At 51.8% G+C, this 18,328-nt stretch overlaps 1 protein-coding gene across 6 annotated transcripts; it reads left to right on the top strand.

The window, feature by feature from the left end:
• Nucleotides 1-580: 580 nt before the first annotated feature.
• RPRD2 (regulation of nuclear pre-mRNA domain containing 2) lies at nucleotides 581-17,380 on the top strand. Of its 6 annotated transcripts, none has more exons than XM_052705471.1 (12): nucleotides 581-854; nucleotides 6,558-6,687; nucleotides 7,008-7,108; nucleotides 8,304-8,381; nucleotides 9,637-9,692; nucleotides 10,340-10,466; nucleotides 10,774-10,949; nucleotides 11,420-11,522; nucleotides 11,604-11,705; nucleotides 12,069-12,335; nucleotides 12,613-12,816; nucleotides 13,468-17,380. In XM_052705471.1, the coding sequence occupies exons 1-12, from the start codon at nucleotides 650-652 to the stop codon at nucleotides 16,173-16,175; spliced, it is 4,257 nt and encodes a 1,418-aa protein (XP_052561431.1). In that variant the 5' UTR covers nucleotides 581-649; the 3' UTR covers nucleotides 16,176-17,380. The 6 variants fall into 6 exon arrangements, with proteins under 6 accessions (XP_052561431.1, XP_052561428.1, XP_052561426.1 ...); XM_052705468.1 differs by having other exon boundaries at nucleotides 11,601-11,705; XM_052705466.1 differs by having other exon boundaries at nucleotides 9,640-9,692; nucleotides 11,420-11,705.
• Nucleotides 17,381-18,328: the final 948 nt, after the last annotated feature.

The following is an 18,328-nucleotide window of genomic DNA, read 5'->3' as shown; positions in this document are numbered from 1 at the left end:
TGTGTAGGGCCGGGTCGGGCGGAACGGCTCCGTTACTTCATGGCCCGCCTTGCTCCCCCCGCCAAAGCGCAGGCGGCCGCCATCTTTGCCGCGGGGCAGGCCGGGAGCGAATCGCATCGCTGAGGGGAAAGGGGGGGGGGGGGGGGGCAGCGCAAGGCGCAGGCGCGAAGTGGAGGGAGGGCGGCGGGGCGGGGCGGCGCTTGCGCATTGCCTGTGGGGGCGGGCGGCTGCGCATGCGCGGCGCAGAGGCGGCGGTGTAGGGGGGGGGCGCCGCCGAGGCCGTGTGAGGGAGCCTGGCACAAAATGGCGGCGGGGGGGCGGGCGCTGCGCGCGGAGGGGGCCGGCGAGTGACCGAGGCACCAGCGCACCTCATCCGCCGCCCGGGGGGGGGGAGGGGAGGGCGAAGCGGAGAGGGCCCCGCGCGGCCGCCAAACGGAGCTCGGAACGCGGCCGCCTCTCGCTGTGGGGCCGCCTCGTTCTCCACACACCCAACACCCGCCCCCCCCCCCCCGCTCTGTTTCTCCTCCCCGGCGCAGCGCGACGCGGCGGAGCCGTCAGGGCGGGCGGCGGCCGCGGCCCCGCGGGGCTGTGAAGGCCGTGAGCGCCGCCGCCGTCCGCGCGGCCCCGCCTGGGAGAGCAGGGCAGGAAGATGGCGGCGGGCGGCGGAGGCGGCGGCAGGGCCTCCTCCTCGGCCGCGTCCTCCTCGGCCGGAGCGCTGGAGGCCTCGCTCGACAGGAAGCTGCAAGCGGTGACCAACACCATGGAGTCCATCCAGGGCCTCTCCTCGTGGTGTCTGGAGAACAAACGGCACCACAGCACCATCGTCTACCACTGGATGAAGTGGCTGCGGCGCTGTGAGTGCGGGCGGCGATCGGGCCGGGCCGCCCCTTTCCCTTCCCGTCCTTCTGTCAGCGTTCGGTGCGCGGCCGGCCTGGAGCCGGGCCCGGGGCTCCGTGCTGGGCTGCCCGGGTGGATGAGGGCAGCTCCCGGGAAACGGAGCGGTTCCCGTTGCTGGAGGGGCTCCTTTCCTCTCCCACGCTTTGGAAACTGAGATTGGGTTTCGTATTCTGTGCTCCAAAGGCTTTTCCAGCCGTGTTGTTGGGGTGGTCCGTGTCGGGGAGAGGTGTGCTTAGAAAGGGGCGGCTTCATGGCAGCCTTGGCTGCGTGCTGCCAAAGCTCAGGGTTGGCTCTGGGGCTCAGCGCGGCGCCCGCAGCCCAGCAGTGGAGTTGTGATGGTGGTGCTGGTGTTGAGCCAAAGCTGCCCAGCTCAACTTCATGGAGCACTCAGATCTGACGTGCTTCGAGGCGTGATTTCCCAGAGGCCTTTCAGCTCCTGGGCAGGCTTTCAGCTTAGCGTCGCCGCTCTGTGCTTTGGAATAAATAAATGGAGTTGTTGCAGCTAAGCTGTGGTGCGTTGGGCCTCTGGAATTGTGCTTTGTGCTTTGCTTGAGTTGTTGTAGCGCATCGTTTTGAGAGGTTGGAGGAAAGATGTGTTCAGTGCTGTGGAGTGGGGGATTGTGACCATCCTGTTCCACAGGAAACACAGACTGACATCAATAAGAAGGAAACGTGTTGGGTGCCAAAACTCAGATTTGGTGAATGCCAGCAACAGCACAGGAGTGGAAAAGTTGCTGTTTTCCCAAGTCTAAGCAAGGCTGAGTTATAGCTGCTGCCTGGCTGATGTGTGAAGGTTTTCTGTGTTGGAGGAGCTAAAGTAAGCTCTGTAGTAGCACGGAAATAATATTGTTGTTCTGCAGTGTTGCTCTGCTTTGTGCTGAACCTTTTGTAAAGCCGTGCTGCAGTGGCTCGGTGACCCGCGTGCATTTTGGCATGACTTGAGTTAGTGTGGAGTGGGGGGTGAGGAGGTGCTGCATGTGCTCTGGGGGTTGTTTTGGTGATGCCTGGTAATGAGTCAGGCAGTCTGTCAGCTGTCAGCCCCGAAAGGTACAGCTGAACAGTGCATGGGGTCCAGAAGTCACAAGGATGCTCCAGAGGATGGAGCACTTCTGCTATGGAGAGAGGCTGAGAGCTGGGGTTTTTCATCCTGGAGAGGAGAAAGCTCATTGTGGCCTTCCAGTATCTTGTAAACAGTAGGTAAACCAACTTATGTGTGTGATCTGATAGTGCAGGATGAGGGGGAATGGCTTTAAATTAAAAAAGGAGAGACTTAGATTAGATGATAGGAAATTCTTTAGCCAGAGGCATTGCAGTGCTGGCACTGCTGCCCAGAGAAGTGTGGGTGAACATCCATGGAGGTGCCCCAGGCAGCATGGAAGTGTGGGTGTACATCCATGGATGGAGCCCCAGGCAGCCTGAGCTGGTGTGGTTCCCAGCATACAGGGGGCTGAGGTCCCTTCTGACCCAACCATGAGGTGATTCCATGTGCCACAAGCTCAGATGTCTGCCAGTGGTCGCTGGAGTTTGTCTTACGTTGATCTTGATTGGAGAAAAATCACATTGAACTGACTGAAATGTTCATTTATTTCTTGCTAATGCATTGAGTGATTAAAGAGTGATGTAAGAACCTGTTTGTTCCCAAGGAATAGCTTTGCCCGGGCTCTCGCTGGCAGGGCTATAAATTCACACAAGGCACAACGCTGTGTGTTTATCTTCTTCAGAACTCATCTCTGGAGCCCTGCATTCGCTGTGGTCACAGCAGTTGTCTTTTTACTCCTGGCAGAGGTGGTTCTGCTTTACTCCTCCACTCCAGGGAGCTGCCAAAGTCCCTTTCAAGCACATTCCTTGACGCTGCCCCTTCCTACTCATTTGAGTGCCTTCGTTAAGTCCTCTTCTTGTTCCAAGGTTCATCACAAGTCATTGCTCTCTCTTTGGGAGCCATGGATGCTCTACTTCTGTCCTGCCAGCCCCTGTTGGCTGGGAGCTGTCAGTACCGGCCTGGGCTTCTGTTTGGTTTGGTTTTCCACAAGCGATTCTGAGGTTGCCCTGGTGCATCCCCCATGTTTGTGAGGATTGCTTTGCACCTCACAGCTCTCTCCAGCAACGTGACTGAAGAGCCAAGAGCTTACTGTGCTCTCTGGAAGAATCCCAGAACCACAGGGGTTGAAGGGGACTTCTGGAGCTCTTCCACTCCACCTTTCCTAAGCGGGTTCCTAACAGCAGGTTGCTCAGGAAAGTGTCCAGGTGGGTCTGTGGGTCTCCAGAGAAAGAGACTCGCCCGCCTCTCTGGGCAGCTTGTGCCAAAGCTCTGCCACTCAAATGTGCAGCAGTTCTTTCTCACGTTCTGGTTTGTGCTCCTTTCCTGTCACTGGGCGCCACCAAACAGAGCCCATCCTCCTGACCCACCCTTCAGATACTGATCAGGTGCCTCTCAGCCTTCTCTTCTCCTGGCAAACAGCCCCAGGGCTCTCAGCCTTTCCCCATTGAAAGGTGCTCCAGGCTGCCACCATCTCTGCAGTTCTCTGCATAGAATTGAGGAGCTCAGAGCTGGGCCCAGTGCTGCAGCTTTGTCCTCCCTAGAGCAGAGCAGAGGGGATGAGCACCTCCCTCAGCACGCTGCCCTCTTGGAGGTGCACCCCAGGGTCCTGCTGGCCACCAGGGCACGCTGCTGGATCTTGGTCAGCCCTTTGGCCACCAGGAGCTCCTGAAGACAACGCAGTGGTGGGTACGGCTCCGTTGGATGTTAGCTCCAAGCCGCCCCTGGTGCTGGCAGTGCAGCTGGAGGAGATGCACACACCTCTGTTGTCAGTCATCCTTTCCTGCTGTTTCCCATTTGAGCCAAGGCAGCCTGAAGCGTGACAGAGGAGGAGGAGCTGCTCACCCCTCAGATGTGGCTGGGATTGCCTTGTACAAAGTGCACCTCGGGGCCAAAGGAACGTTGTTTCCTTCGCACGGCTTTCCTGCAGCTCACACGGTGGTTATGCAGCGTGCTGCTGGGTTGTACTTGGGATTCTGTGTGTTGTGCCACGTGGGTGGGTTTGGTTACAAAAAGCTCCATACTGATGGGATAATATGAATTGTGCTGAGGTTCAGCACAAGCAGGGGAGTTATGATTCGAGGCGTTAGCTGCGTGTGATGTTTGTCTTAAAGCTGGTTTTGCATTTGCTGTGTTTGAAGGCTGTGTGTGGATTGAACCGTTTGAATCTTGGTGCGTCTGCAGCGCCTGCTTGAGTTATGATGTGAAGTTAGTGAGATCTGCTGGAGAGCAACGTGTGAGGAGAGAGCATCCATCGACCAGAGGCTGACGTAGCAATGGGGTGCTGCTTTTAGTTACGTCACAGGGCAAACTTTGCTTTGATGCATGGGTTATCTGACAGGTGATAGAAGCCAAAGTTGCTCAGAGTTGCTTCAGAAATGGGGGGTGTGCAGCTGCGGCTGGGTTCAGCAGGGAAGGCAGCACTGTGTGCCCCCCACAGTTGGTGAGAGAACGTTTGTCAGAACAACCCTGCTTTGCCTCGTCAGCACTCGTAAGATGAAGGCTGGAAATCGCTGTTTCTGTTAACAAATCTTTGGCTCTCCATGTTTGTTGCTATCAAAGTTTGTTCTGGAGCATCAGTACTTCAGCAGCAGTCGGATCCCATACAGCAGACAGGCAGCTGTGTGCCAGTGCTCCCAGGTCACGTTTTGTGCTGTTTCCTTGGGCACAGTTGAGGCCCTTTTGCCAGCAGCGTGCGATTTGGGGTGAGCTGTGCACGGAGGGGCTTCACACGGCCACAGCTTTTGGTGTGTGAATGTGCTGTGTCATTCACGAGCAGAGACTGTCTGCTCCACAATAAGGCCATTGCAGTTGCTGCATTCAGTATGCTAAAAGCGAGCTGTGCCCATATTTCTGCAGGTACACTGCTTGCAGTGAACGCACTGGTGGCCATGGATACCCCTCTGTGTGTGAGGTGAACACGGGAGGAGAGATGTGTTCCGTTCAGCATTCAGTTTCCAATCAAATTGTGCAAGTGTGTTGTTGTCAGCTGCCAAATACAAATGCAGCGTGTGCATGGGAGGGTTTCTCAGGTGTGATGTGAGGTTTGAGCGCAAGCTGGGGCTTCCTTTCTGGTTGGCTTGGAGCTGGAAAGGGCTGGCTGTTGCCGAGGGCCAGCAGGAGCCTGAGTTCCACAGTGAGTTTTTTGGTTGACTTGTGTTGTGGGTTGGGGTTTTTGTGTGCACACTGCAGGTAAGGGGTTGTGCTGAGAGCACCGCTTGCCTCTGCTCTGAATGCTTCCCAGCTGGAAACCTGGAGGTGGGAGCAGTGGGGACGCAGCCTCACTGCTGGAAGAGGCCGGAATCATCCATGAGAATGGGGTTCTGCACAGCATCAGGCTGCCTCTGCCCCAAATCGCCCCGGTCCTGAAGAGCCGGAGCAGTCAGAGAGACGTGCTGATGGCCAGCACAGCCCATAGGGTCACCAAGGAGGGTGGGAGTCTGCTCCACGCTCCCACGAGCTCCAGCAAAGCAGGATATTGTCACCGTCCCTATATTTAAATCCTAATGTGATGTAGTTAAATTAAGTGAAATTAAATTAATTAGCATGGAGATCGGCTTACTGAGCGACAAGCTCCATTTAAGAGAAGATTTGATGGAATAATTGAATTTGGGACTGGATATAAGTAAGATAAAAGAGGAGTTTGGTATGGGTGTTTCAAGTGAGAGCAGCAGTGCAGGTGTGGTGTTGTCTGGGGATGCAGTGGTAGGAGGTTCAGGGACCAAAACTGGTGCCAGCACAGCAGGAACAGGGGAGGCTGTTTGGAGAAGGGACGAAGATCTGAGTCCTCTGTGCTCTGCACAAGAGCTTGTGTTAAATTGTGCTTCAGGAAGGGCTGTTTGAGCAGCTCTTTTTCGGAGAAGATGCAGCATGTTGAACTCTTGTGCTGCTGGGGATTGCTTTGAGCCAGATGCATTGAAATGATGGGGCTGGGGCCAGGAGGGAGCACTTGCATGCAGTCCCTGGTTTCCTTAGGGGACAGTAAAGTGGTGTGAAAAATGTCACTCCCTCCATGCCCTGGGTTGGGGCAACAGCAGAGGCAGTTCTGGGGGTGGAAAAGCCTCCCTGGTAAAGCCACAAGTTGTAAAGACTGTTACAGAGCTGTGAAAAATAAGGGAGAGTGGATTTAAACACGATTATTCTTAGAAAATATGGATAAGTGAACTCTGGAATTGTTGTCAGAAGCCAAACGATGCTGGGGCTTGAGAGGCCGTGCTGGACTCGCGCTCAGAGCATTGACTGCTGTTCTTCTGCAGAACGCCGAGCTGTTTGTGGGCTGTTTGACCTCACAGATGAGCCTCTGCTGCTCTGCCTGATCGCAGCCTCCTTCCGTAGCACGGAGGGCACGGCAGCAGCACAGGCCCAGCAGTGCTCTGTGGTCTCCCTGAGCCCAAGCCAGAAAGGAGGCCTGGCTTTAGGAGGGAATGGCACTGAGTTACAGGGAGCTCTGTGAGTCGCCCTCGCAAGCTGCAGTTTTTATCACTGCTCTGAGCTCGCTGCTGCACACAGCATCGATGGAAATGCTGAACAAAAACCCGAAAGCAGGCCCTACCTTATGTCAGAAATGCTGCAGACATCTCTTCTCCTACCTGATAACAGACCTGAACCTTCTTTTTGTCCTCAGCTGCCTTTCCTCATCGATTGAATCTCTTTTACTTGGCCAACGATGTCATACAGAACTGCAAGAGAAAAAACGCGATTGTGTTCCGTGATACGTTTGCAGAAGTGCTTCCTGAAGCAGCTTCTTTAGTGAAGTAAGTGACGGTCTGAGGTTTAACATCTCAAAACAGTGATGTTTCTTTTCCTCCTCCACACTGCAGACATCTCAAACCCTCCAGAAACGGGAGCAGAATTTCATATTGTGTTCATTACTTCACTCTTCTTAACAACAACGTGTGGCTTGAATTTCACTCAGATGCCTTGCAGTGGGAATTAGTCTCCATCTGGGCAGATAGCCACTGTCTGAAGGCTCTCTTATTGACTCAGATGTACAACTGCTTGTATTATTATTCATTTTAAATCATGAGGAGTTGCTGTCTGTGTGGCAGATAAAAGCCACTGTGCTCTTTTTTAGGGATCCGTCGGTTTCCAAATCTATAGAAAGAATCTTCAAAATCTGGGAGGACAGAAACGTGTACCCTGAGGAGACCATTTTGGCATTAAAAGAAGCTCTCAGTAAGTGATTTGCCTTTCACGTTTCTTAACTTACGAACTTATAGGTGAGCTCAGTGAGAAGGTTTCTGAGGTGGCTGAACAGAACGCATTGGTTGTGCACGTGTGTGCTTCCCACGTCTGTGTGGAGCAAGAAAACAGTGAGAGGTTGTGAGAGGCACTGAATGTGTTTCCTGCACCTTCCTAAAGACGATTCTGAATCCTCCAATGTAAGCTGGGGTTGTTCCAGCTGACAGTAAAGTCATCACGAGTGCAAAGTGCTCTTGGGATGCTGCAATGTGTCCTGGCACAGGAGCTGAGGCTCTGGCTTCTCCTTTGAGGTGTGAGCTGAGGAACTACAGTGGCTTTGTTCCTTTCTTTCTCAGTATTAAGTTGGTTTTGCTGTTAATATTTGTTGTGTAGGAAACAGGCTGCAAGCAAAGCTGCATGTATGTCCCTGAGTACTTAATAAGGAACCCTGCTTAAAACCTGAAATCACTCTCACTGACTGTGAGCACGTGTGGTCACCTGCAGCCAGAAATTAGCCAACACTGAGGTCCTTGACTTGAAGGAAATCAGTCTGTGTTTCTGCTTCGTTTGGTTGCCTCACTGACAGCCAGAGGAGCTTCAGGAAATCCTCATCTTTGGTTCTGCAGAGCCAGTTGTAGTCGTTGCAGCAGAGGTGCAACATCGTGGGCTCAGGGTTTGGCAAGTGGAAAGGCTTCAGTTGAGCATTGCATGTCGAGAAATGAAGTTCATGCATATGTCCTGAAATCTCTCTTAGCTGCTGTAATTTTAAAGCAAACGTGTTTCAGATCATTACAAATCAGGTGTCGTGGCTGTTTTTCTGACTTGCATTACATGTCTGTTGAATGCTCATTTCCTGCAAGCCTGTCTAGGGAGACAAGTGGTGTAGCTTTATTGTCAGATGCCTTGTGTTTTTCCTTCTTGTTTTGGTTATGACTGTGATTTTTGAACTGTCGTAGTGCAAGGGCAAACAGAAACTTGATTTAAAAATGGCAGACCATCCCACAAGTTGCTGTATCCCTGAGTAAACTTAGGTTCTCTTGGGCATCCAGCAGCTCATCGAAGGAATTTGGTCTAGGTATTTTAAAACAAATTTCTGTTCACTCTTCTACCATGCAACCATATGGCACCAAAACCAGATTCTTAAAGGAATCCCATAATGCCAGACTGCAAAAAATGAAATGTTTTCCAGGTACCACTTTCAAAACTCAGAAGCAGCTGAAAGAAACTCTGAACAAACAACCGAATAAGCCGTGGAAGAAATCACAAAGTAAGGAAACAATGTGAACTCTCTGAACTAATATAAAAATTGCCTTCTTGAGGAAGAAAGGCTATAGCCCCAAATGGGCAGAGTACCTGGACTAAAATACGAGCCAGCATGCACCTTCCAGGCTTGTAAAGCTCCTTACAGACTAATGTGTAACGCACCAAGGAGTTGTTGCTAGAGAACCACTTTTTAAAGGAATGAAGTATGGAAAAAAAAAAAGTCTTTGAGAGCAGAGGTTATGAACAGTAGAGGTGAAACCTCTTGGAAACTGGCATTAGACTATGCAGAGATGGAGAGAAGACAGACAGAACCTTGTACTTTGGCAGCAGGAAGGCATGGTGAACACTACCTGCATGCTCAGGAGCACATCTTCAACAGCAAAGTAGATGGTAGGATAAAAGAAAACTGGAAGCTGGCAGTACAGATAATGAACTTTGCCTCCAACATTATCAGAATGCAGCCTAGCTGGAAATGCATTTGTAATACAGCAATCTTATTGATCTTGCTATGCACCAAAGCCTTGAATGCTCAATAAAGCAGGATGGTGGAATGTTAGGTGTCAGATGCAGCATACGTCTGCCTGTGCTGAGATCAGAAGGTTAACAAAAGAGCTTGGAAGCTTTTATTACTTGGCTAACATCACGAGCTGCTTTCCCAAACAAAAGTGCACTGTAAATTCAGCATGGATGAAGGATGTGTCATTTCACTTCTTGTCAGATGTTTCTCCTGTTTTGTCCAGAAACAAATGGATTTAGTGTCTCCTGATGGTGGGATTCCATCCGTCCTCACCACTGCTGAGGGAGTGAGAGAGTGATCAGAATAGGAGCGCAGGGGTTTGTTTTTAAGGTTGAGAACTTGGTTAAACTCTGTAAGTAGCAAAGAGGGACCACATCACAAGGAAATAACGAGCCGTGTGTCTGGCATTTAGGAAACACTTTGACCTTCCTCTGTAGAGAGGAATAAACTGTCATCAATAGGGCTGCCAGGTAAACCTTGTGTAGAGCAACTGCAGAGCTGAAAAGGGTGAACTTCTATAGTACACAAAAGCTATAAAGCAGTGGTATAATTTGTTGGCCTCAATCAGAGACAATCTAGCTAATGGAAAGCTAGAGCACTGAGGGACGTGTGTGGAGGGAGAGCTGCAATGAGTAACAACAGCCTGTGAGTTCTTCGTTATGTTAAATACTTTAATTAGGGCTGCCTTTCTTGACATCAGTGTGTCATTCCTTGGTTTCTTTATACTTTCTCTTTATTCCAGCAGCGTCCGCAAACCCAAAAGCTGCTCTGAAGTCCAAGATCGTTGCTGAATTCAGAGTAAGTTTGCTAGCAGAAGTGTTCTGTTGCACTGACCTCTGTCCTCAGACTGTAACTTTTGTGTAGCTTACATTCACCAGCAGCATGAGCTTGGTCAGAAGCTCCACTATTCAGTCTCCTTTCATTCCTTGGTGTATAGTGGCTGCTAGATGTCTCAGTTGCAATTTCTGTGAGAGCTGTGATCCCTTCTGTGAACCTTTATGGACAGTGGAGCAGCTGAAAAGCATTCTGAGCTGCATGGAGGCTCCCTGCAGTAGTGATTTTCCTTTGGAATAACCTGCTGCAGCAGTTCAGCTTCTCAGGAGCAGCGTGGAATCCAAATGCTGCACTTGGAAGAGCTGGCTGCACACAGTGCCACTGAGGTGCCGCTCACCAATACAGATCACCGTGGTGAGATGCAGTTTAGGGTGGCTGAGGGGGTTTTGGCAACACATTTATCTTAACTGGGTGCCCAGAATGTGGGAGATAGATGACTGAAAAGCAAGCTGACTAGCAAAGGCAATGATTTATTTAAAAATAAAAATAGAAAAGGTCCATCCTGCTTTTAATTGTCCCAGCACTGTTTGTTGCTGTGGTGGTTGCTTTGTGAAGCGGGGTTCCTCTTCTGCAGAATGTGATGGGGATGCTTTTCTTCTTGGATTTTTCAGCCACAATCTCTCATCGATGAACTGCTGTTATATAAGCGCTCAGAAGACCAGATAGAACTGAAAGAGAAGCAGCTTTCCACCATGAGAGTGGATGTATGCAGCACTGAAACACTGAAATGCTTAAAAGGTAAAGGCGGTCTAATGGATACAAACTGATATAATATGCCCACAACAGTTCTGGGAATTTCTGTTGAGCCTTAAATCAGAAATTGGGTTCTGTGCAGTTAAGAAGCAGTAAACAGGTGCCTGAAATACTTCCTTTGAAACTGTGATCAGAAACCAGCTGATAGAGGCATAAACTGTGAGACTCTGCTGTGCACCGTTCACAGATGCCCTCACACGTCCTTAGAGCAAGCTTTCTTGACCTGTTCAGTTCACCTGAAATGCTGGCTGGTGGCTGCCAGGTCACTCACGTGGTGTTCATCTCCTTCTAGACAAAACAGGGGGGAAGAAGTTCTCCAAGGAGTTTGAAGAAGCAAGCTCAAAGCTGGAAGAGTTTGTGAATGGCTTAGACAAGCAAGTGAAAAATGGCCCCTCTCTAACTGAAGCCCTGGAGAACGCGGGGATATTTTATGAAGCACAGTATAAGGAAGTCAAGGTGGTAGCAAACGTAAGTAGGAGCTTCCTTCATCTTCCTCAGGCAGAGTGATGTTTGTTCTGCTAGGCATCTTAGAGGCTGGAAAGTGCATCATCTGTTTGTGAAAAGACAACTATAAAAATTAGTGGGTGAGAAGCTGAGTTGCTTCCTGGCTGAAGTTCTGTAGCACTTCTGCATTTTTCAATGTGGAGAGAACTGCAGTTTTTTCTAAGAAATCCTAAATTCTGGAAGCCATATTAGGTGTAATCAGTGCAAGAAATAGATGAGCAAACTGAGGGGATCTGTTAGAAAATGGTTTTTATGGAAGTTTGGTCCTTGCTCTGCCAGTCAGACTGAAGACCCAAGGTCCGACTGCGGTGTATTCAGTGCAGGGTGCAGATAACTGAAAAGTAAAATGATTTTCTAAGGCTGTGTTCTACTCCTGTTGTGTTGAGGCGTGTTGTCGTCCTGTTAAATAAATACCACTGTCCTTTCTGTCTCAGGCTTATAAAACATTTGCCAATAGAGTGAGCAATCTGAAGAAAAAGCTGGATCAACTGAAAGCAACGCTTCCTGATCCGGAGGAGTCTCCTGTCCCTTCTCCAAGTATGGATGCCCCATCTCCAACGGGCTCTGAGTCCCCCTTCCAGGGAATGGGGGAAGAGGATAACTCTCATTCTCCAGCAGTTGGAAGCCGTAAGCCGGGATCTCCGGAGCCCGTGACAGATAATCGGGATGTGGAGGACATGGAGCTCTCTGACGTGGAGGATGACACGTCTAAAATCATCGGTATGTTCTGTGGGAGCAGCAGAGTGATTGTGTGGGAATTACATCCAGACAAAACGCCTTTCTTGGGCCTCCTTGGGGACGTAGCATTGGTGTCAAACCCTGATTGGACTCTGGATGGAGCACTTGGGTTTCAGTCCTCACCCCAGCAGGGGAGTCACGGTCTGACTGTGCCCATCCCATCTCCTAAGCTAACCACAAAAATGCCTTTGTTTAACATATCCTACTGGAACCACTTGAGTTCTCTAACTGGGGTTAAATAAGGCTCACATTGAAAATCCTGTACCTGGAGTAATCCTTCAAGGACAGAGTGATAACCCTGCTCTCCTTTCTCCCCCCTCCCCCCTCCTACTCCCCCCAATACAGTGGAAGAAAGGAAAGAAAAGCAAGCTGCTCCAACTTCAGCACCTGTGAAGACTGAAAATACCCCCAAAGTGGTGCCATGTACCACTGCCACAGCCACAACCTCAGTGACAGTGACAGCACCTGCCCCAACTCCTCCGGCTCCAAAACCAGTGAGCTCAGCTCCCATCTCTTCGTCACCAGCTCTTGCGTTGCCCAACCTCGCCAATGTCGACCTGGCAAAGATCAGCTCCATTCTTAGCAGTTTAACTTCTGTCATGAAAAACACAGGTGAGTGCTGAAGTGGTTCTGGCACAGGTGTTTGGCTTGGAGGTGCTGGTAATGGAGTTTCGTTTTGTAATCTTTCGTTAAAGGAAAGTGGTTGCAAAATAAAGGTGAATTAGTTGTCACTTAAGGTCCTGGTTGAGTTTCTCTAACGCGACTGTTGGCTTCGTGAGCCTCTCGGTGTGCATGGCACTCTGTTGCAGTTGTGTGCATGGAAAACATGAGCCAAAAGAGCACCTGTTAACAAACCAACGTACATGAGTGCTGTGTGCTTCCATCCTAGGTGTCAGTCCTGCATCAAGACCTTCTCCAGGAACCCCAACAAGCCCCACAACTCTTACTAGCGGCCTGAAAACTCCTGCCATGGGGACTCCATCCGCTCCTTCCAATCCTTTAGCAAATATTCTCTCCAAAGTGGAAATAACTCCTGAAAGCATCCTGTCTGCTCTCTCCAAAACCCAGACTCAGACTGCACCAGCACTGCAAGGTACTGGGGTGAATTTTGAGTGAATGTCTGACTGTCCACTGGATGGCAATGTCAGTACTGACACGCGCTGCTGTGCAGTCCTACAGCAGAGATGGAGGGAGAAAAAACTCCTTTGGAATGTGTTCCACTTTTGGCAAATGTGGGTGACTTTTGTAGGTAACAAATGTCAGCAGGGCAGTTGTATTGTCTGGGTGTACATGTGAGCTAAGGGCGTTCATCCAATGCACTTTATGGAGGAATGCTGAATGTGACAGGAGACCAAATGAGGTCTCTGTAGTTTCTCTGTGCTTTTGAGAGAGATTTTTTTTAAATTAGAGCAGAAAAACTTCTTAAAAGTGCTATTGCTGCCTCTGCAACAGTGGTCAATCCTGCAGCATGTGTGCCTCTGAGCCACAAAGCCAGGGCGAGTTACTGCCTGACTCAGTTGTGCATTCTAATGCATAGGTTAATTTACACCTCTGGCAAAGGTTTGTGCCTCTGTGGGTACCAACATTAATATCAAAGCAAGAAAATCCAGTTGTTTTCCTGGCTAAAACATGAAGTGGTTTTAAGGAACATCTGTAGTGAAAACACAGAAATCTTTCCCTTGACAGGAGTTGAAGTTATCTTGCCTCTTACCTGAATACCTGAACGCAGCGTTCTCTTTTCCAGGTTTGTCGTCTTTACTTCAGAGTGTTGCTGGAAATACCATTCAGTCCAGTGAAACTGCGTCACAGAGCACTTCAGCATCGCCAGCCAACACAACCGTTCCTTGCTTGAAGGGAAGAAATATTCCTTCCAACGCTCAGTCGTTCATATCCAAAAATTTTGGTTACTCTCCAAATTCATCAGCTGCTGAGGTTTCCTCAACTTCAGTTAATAAGGCTCCTGTTGGACACACCGCAGGGCTCTCAAGTTCTGGTTTTAAGCCACCCACCAATTCCCTGGGATTTTCCAGTTCCCATCCTCCCAGCCCTTCTTCCCTCTTAACAACAGACACTTCGATGAGTCAACCCTCTGAAATTTCAAAGGCGAAGCTGGAATCGGAGCCCCCTTCTCCAAGCCTGGAGATGAAGATTCACAATTTCTTGAAGGGAAATCCTGGCTTCAGCGGTCTAAACTTGAATATTCCGATTTTAAGCAGCTTAGGGTCCAACATCGCACCGGAAAGTCACTCCTCTGACTTTCAGCGTGGTCCTACCAGCACCTCCATGGACAACGTGGATGGAACACCAGTCCGCGACGAGCGAAGCGGGACGCCCACCCAGGATGAGATGATGGACAAGCCGACCTCCAGTAACGTCGACACTATTTCTTTGCTCTCAAAAATCATGAGCCCGGGTTCTTCTACTCCCAGCAGCACGAGGTCGCCCCTTCAGAGCAGAGATGATGGATATCCCCAAGAACTTTCCAATTCTGTGCACACCTACCGGCCCTTCAGCCTGGGCAGAGATTCTCCGGCCGGCATGTACAAGCAGTCTGCAGACAGCATGGAAATACCCTCCTCTTTAATGGACTCCTCTCAGGAGAAGTTTTATCCAGACACATCTTTTCAGGAAGATGAAGATTACCGTGACTTTGATTACTCCGGGCCACCGCCGTCTGCCATGCTAAACCTGGAGAAGAAGCCGGCCAAGTCTATTTTGAAATCAAGTAAACTATCTGAAGGTGCAGAGTATCAGCCGGTCCTGCCGAGCTATGGTCAAAGATCGCAGGATTTCAGCGTGAAGCCGTCGTTCCCTCAGTCAATGAGGTCTATTCTCGATCAGAGCGAGGGCTGCGACACGCTGTCCACGTCCCCGGGGATGTACGGGAGCTACGGCCTCAGGGGAAACGACTCCACCTCGGATGGCTCCCCTTCGCCCAGCAAGAACGACGTTTTTTTCACACCGGACTCCAATCATAACAACTTGCCCAAACCCGTGGTGCACTCTGGCCTCTCCCAGAAGCAGTACCCGGACTCCCCCCACTCGATTCCCCACCGCTCGCTTTTCTCTTCTCAGAGCACTCTTCCCAGCCCCGCGGGCAGAGCGCCCGCGCCAGGTGTGGACAAGTCCCTGGGCTCTTCCATTTCTGCCACGTCCACGATCGAATTCAAGAACATGCTCAAAAATGCCTCTCGTAAACCCTCCGAGGAGAAGCATTTCAGCCAGCTTCCTAAAAGCAGTTCAAATGAAGGGGTTAGCCACAGCCAGGCTGGCGCTTCCAAAGGAGAGCAGCAGCAGCAGCAGCAAGAGGAGCACTACCGCATAGAGACCAGAGTGTCGTCGTCGTGCTTGGATTTGCCTGACAGCACTGAGGAGAAGGGAGCCCCTATCGAGACGCTGGGCTACCACAATGCGTCAAGCAGGGGGATGTCCGGGGAGCCCATCCAGACGGTGGAGTCCATCCGAGTGCTGGGGAAAGGAAGCAGAGGACACGGACGAGAGGCGAGCAGGTCGGGGTGGTTTGAGATAAGCAACACGGGGAGCGCCTTTGACAACGGGCCCTCGAGCGCGCCTGAGCTGCCGGGCCTGGGCGGCTTCCAGGCGCAGTACAAGGAGCGCGTGCCGCCGTTTCAGGAGAGCGTCAACAATTTCAGAACAAACAACTTCAGCCCTGCTTTCGACCACCACATGCCGCCTCCCATCGCGCCTCCTCCCATCGAGCACGGGACTCCTTTCCCAAGGGATCCGGTCGGTCCCCCCGCCGGTCCCCCAGCCGCGCCACCCAAGGATCACGGCAGCCTCTTCCCGAGGGATCACTCGGTCCCTCCCCACATGCCGCCCGTGGATCACGCCAACCCCTTCTCGAAAGAAACCTCCTCTCCTCTCTCGCTGCCCCACGGCGTGCCCCCGCCTCCCTCTGTGGAGCACACCGGGGTCCCCTTCCCCACACCCCCGCCGCCCCCCGTCCCCGGGGAGCACGCCGGCGTCCCCTTCCCACCGCAGCCACCGCCAGCCGGGGAGCACGGCGGCGTGCCCTTCCCCGCTCCCCCCCTCGCCGTGGAGCACGGCGGCGGCGCCTTCCCCAAGGAGCACGGTACCGTTCACCAAGGGACGATGAAAGAGCATTTCGGTGTGCACGCGGGACCCAGGGAGCCGAGCCAGCCCCAGCGGGACCACGGCGGCGCGCCCCTGGGCCGTGTCCGCGAAGGGGTGGCCATGGCCTCCCTGGGCAGGGAGCAGCTGGGGCCGACCCGCAGCGTCACCCCCATCGCTCACAGGGACGGTGCGAACCGCGGCGCCATGATGGTCAGAACCCCGCGGGCTGATTTCAGGCCCCGCGAGCCCTTCATGAACAGAGACCCCTTTCACAGCCTGAAGAGGCCGCGGCCGACTTTTGGAAGGGGTTCCCCTTTCTTTGCACCAAAACGCCCCTTCTTCCCCCCCAGGTACTGAAGCAGACGCCGATCTCTTGAGCGAAGGTATTGGGACGTTGTAGGAGCAGTGGAGTAGCGCTTTCACTTGATTTTTCTTTTATTTTTTTCTTCCCCCTCCTCGACTCCCCTCCGGCCCCCCCAGCCCCTTCCCCCCTCCTCCCCCTCCAAAAAAACTCCCACATAACACTTTCCTAAATTAAATGTTCTGTATTTTTCGGTTGTTTATTTCCTAAGCCGCCCCCTTGGTGCGAGACTAGAGAAAATGTTTTAACGAAAAGAAGTATTGCTGTTGTAATAAAACTTCCGGTAGTAGTTTAAAAAAAAAAAAAAACAACAAAAAAAAAAACCACAGAAAACACACAAAAAAAAAGAAAGATCAAATGCGCGACGTTGGGATGTTCTTTTAGCTGATTACCAAATTGCTTTGCCTCCCCTGGCCTCAGCCCGTGTCAGACACGAGGAGAGGCGGGGGCAGCAGCTCGGCTGCTGGGAGGGATGAATAAAGGGTCCAAGCGCTTCGTGCTGTGACAAACACCAACCCTTCCTGTGCCTTTCTTGGGGACGAGCCACCTTTTCCCCCTTCTCCCGGCGCCTGCAGCTCTGTCCCTTCCTGGGGGGGCAGCTGGGAGCGTCGGGCGTTGCAGAAACCCCCAGAGCTGCCCCAGGCCCTGCTCACCCCAGCCACCGGCTGCAAACTGACCCGCGTGCTCCCCAGCTCCCTGCAGCTTTCTGCCCCCAAAAGAGCAGGGAACGCGGCGTGGTGGCACCGGGGCCGGCATGCATCCCCTGCACCCACCCCAGCACCGCGTCCTCAGCTCCGTCGTGAGCCCTCCTGTAGATCTTAACCACCGTTTGGGAGAAATCCATCGGTCTGTCGTTTGTTTGGGTTTATTTTATTTTATTTTATTTTGTTCTGGGAACACTGTTGACTTTGTACGTGTGTATATAATCACTTTTTAATGACATCTCTTCGATGGTTGACAAACTCACAGACTGTACCAGAGAGATCCTGCATGCAGAGCGATGGGGCGATCAGCTCCCCCTCCTGCACGCGGCCTGGGGACGGCGCTGCGGCCGCACGCAGGGGGCTTTTATATGAAGTTGGAATTTTACTTGATTATTTTATTTTATTATTATTTTTTTTTTTTTTTTAGTTGGTAGAACTCATTATATATGTTTGATAAGGGTGTAGGGTTAAACATCTACATAAAGATTACAAAACCAGACGATGGCAGATCGTTTCTTTGCTGTGCGTGCTGGGGGCCGTGCTCGGTGCCATCATGGGGTGCTCAGCACGGGGGCTGATCGTCCTTTCCCTGTGCCTCGAAGCACTGAATCTCAGCTCTGAACGTCTTTGGCTGCGGCTCTGGATGGGAAACCCGGAGCTTGGTTTGCTCGTCTTGAAGCGCGGAGCCCCATCGCATCCCTTGAGCCCCACGTTGGGGTCTGGCTGTGGCTGCGGTGCTCCCCCAGCCCCCCGGATACAACATGAATGACTTTGCTGCTGCTTTTGTTTCAAGCAGTGATTTCCACGTCCAACGTGTGAGACTGACTGCTGCTGGCATCTCCGAGGCCGGGAGGAACATGAGGACTCGTGAGGAGAGAAACCATCCTGCAAAGAAAAGCCAAAAGAAATGAGGTATTTGAACAGTGGGAGCTGCGTGGTTCTGGGTCTGGTTTCTCACGTTGCTCTGTGCTGTTGCTTTAACATACGGCACTGCTGAGCACAGTGAAACCCACGCGGTGATTTGGAGACATGAAGGCATTTTGGGGGTGTTCTTATTTTTCTCCTTTCTCCCCACGTCTGTGATCTCAATCCCCGGCGATACTTTTTGTATTTCACCCGATGAGGAAAACAACAGAAAAATAAAACGCCTGGGTTTTTTACATAAAGTAACGATAAACGAAGCGCATCTCGTGGTTCCCAAAGTGGAGCCGGAGGGGAATGTGGACACATGGACGGACACACGGATGGACGCACGGACGCCGGGCAGCTCTCAGTGCTCAGCACCGCCTGCTGGATGATGTGCATGGCTGGGGGGCTTCAGTTTGCTTTTGTGCGCAAGAAAACCGGGCTCTGAGCTACAGGAGGGCGAGCTGCTGTTGTTCCCAAAGCACCGTCAATGGGGCCGTTTGCTTTTCCCTGTTGGTCGGGGCGATGCTTGCAGGGTC

The sequence above is a fragment of the Tympanuchus pallidicinctus genome, unplaced genomic scaffold (genome assembly GCF_026119805.1).
Source record: "Tympanuchus pallidicinctus isolate F22 unplaced genomic scaffold, pur_lepc_1.0 scaffold59, whole genome shotgun sequence".
NCBI lineage: Eukaryota > Metazoa > Chordata > Aves > Galliformes > Phasianidae > Tympanuchus > Tympanuchus pallidicinctus.
Note: the sequence above shows the minus strand (reverse complement) of the source record. Positions and strands in the feature narration are given on the sequence as shown.

Bases quoted from the DNA above. Each gene is read 5' to 3' on its own strand.
- RPRD2 (XM_052705465.1), top strand. From the start codon at position 650: ATGGCGGCGGGCGGCGGAGGCGGCGGCAGGGCCTCCTCCTCGGCCGCG. The intron at 10,950-11,419 runs GTAAGTAGGAGC...TTTCTGTCTCAG, and splicing joins AAGTCAAGGTGGTAGCAAAC to GCTTATAAAACATTTGCCAA. The intron at 12,336-12,612 runs GTGAGTGCTGAA...CTTCCATCCTAG, and splicing joins TTCTGTCATGAAAAACACAG to GTGTCAGTCCTGCATCAAGA.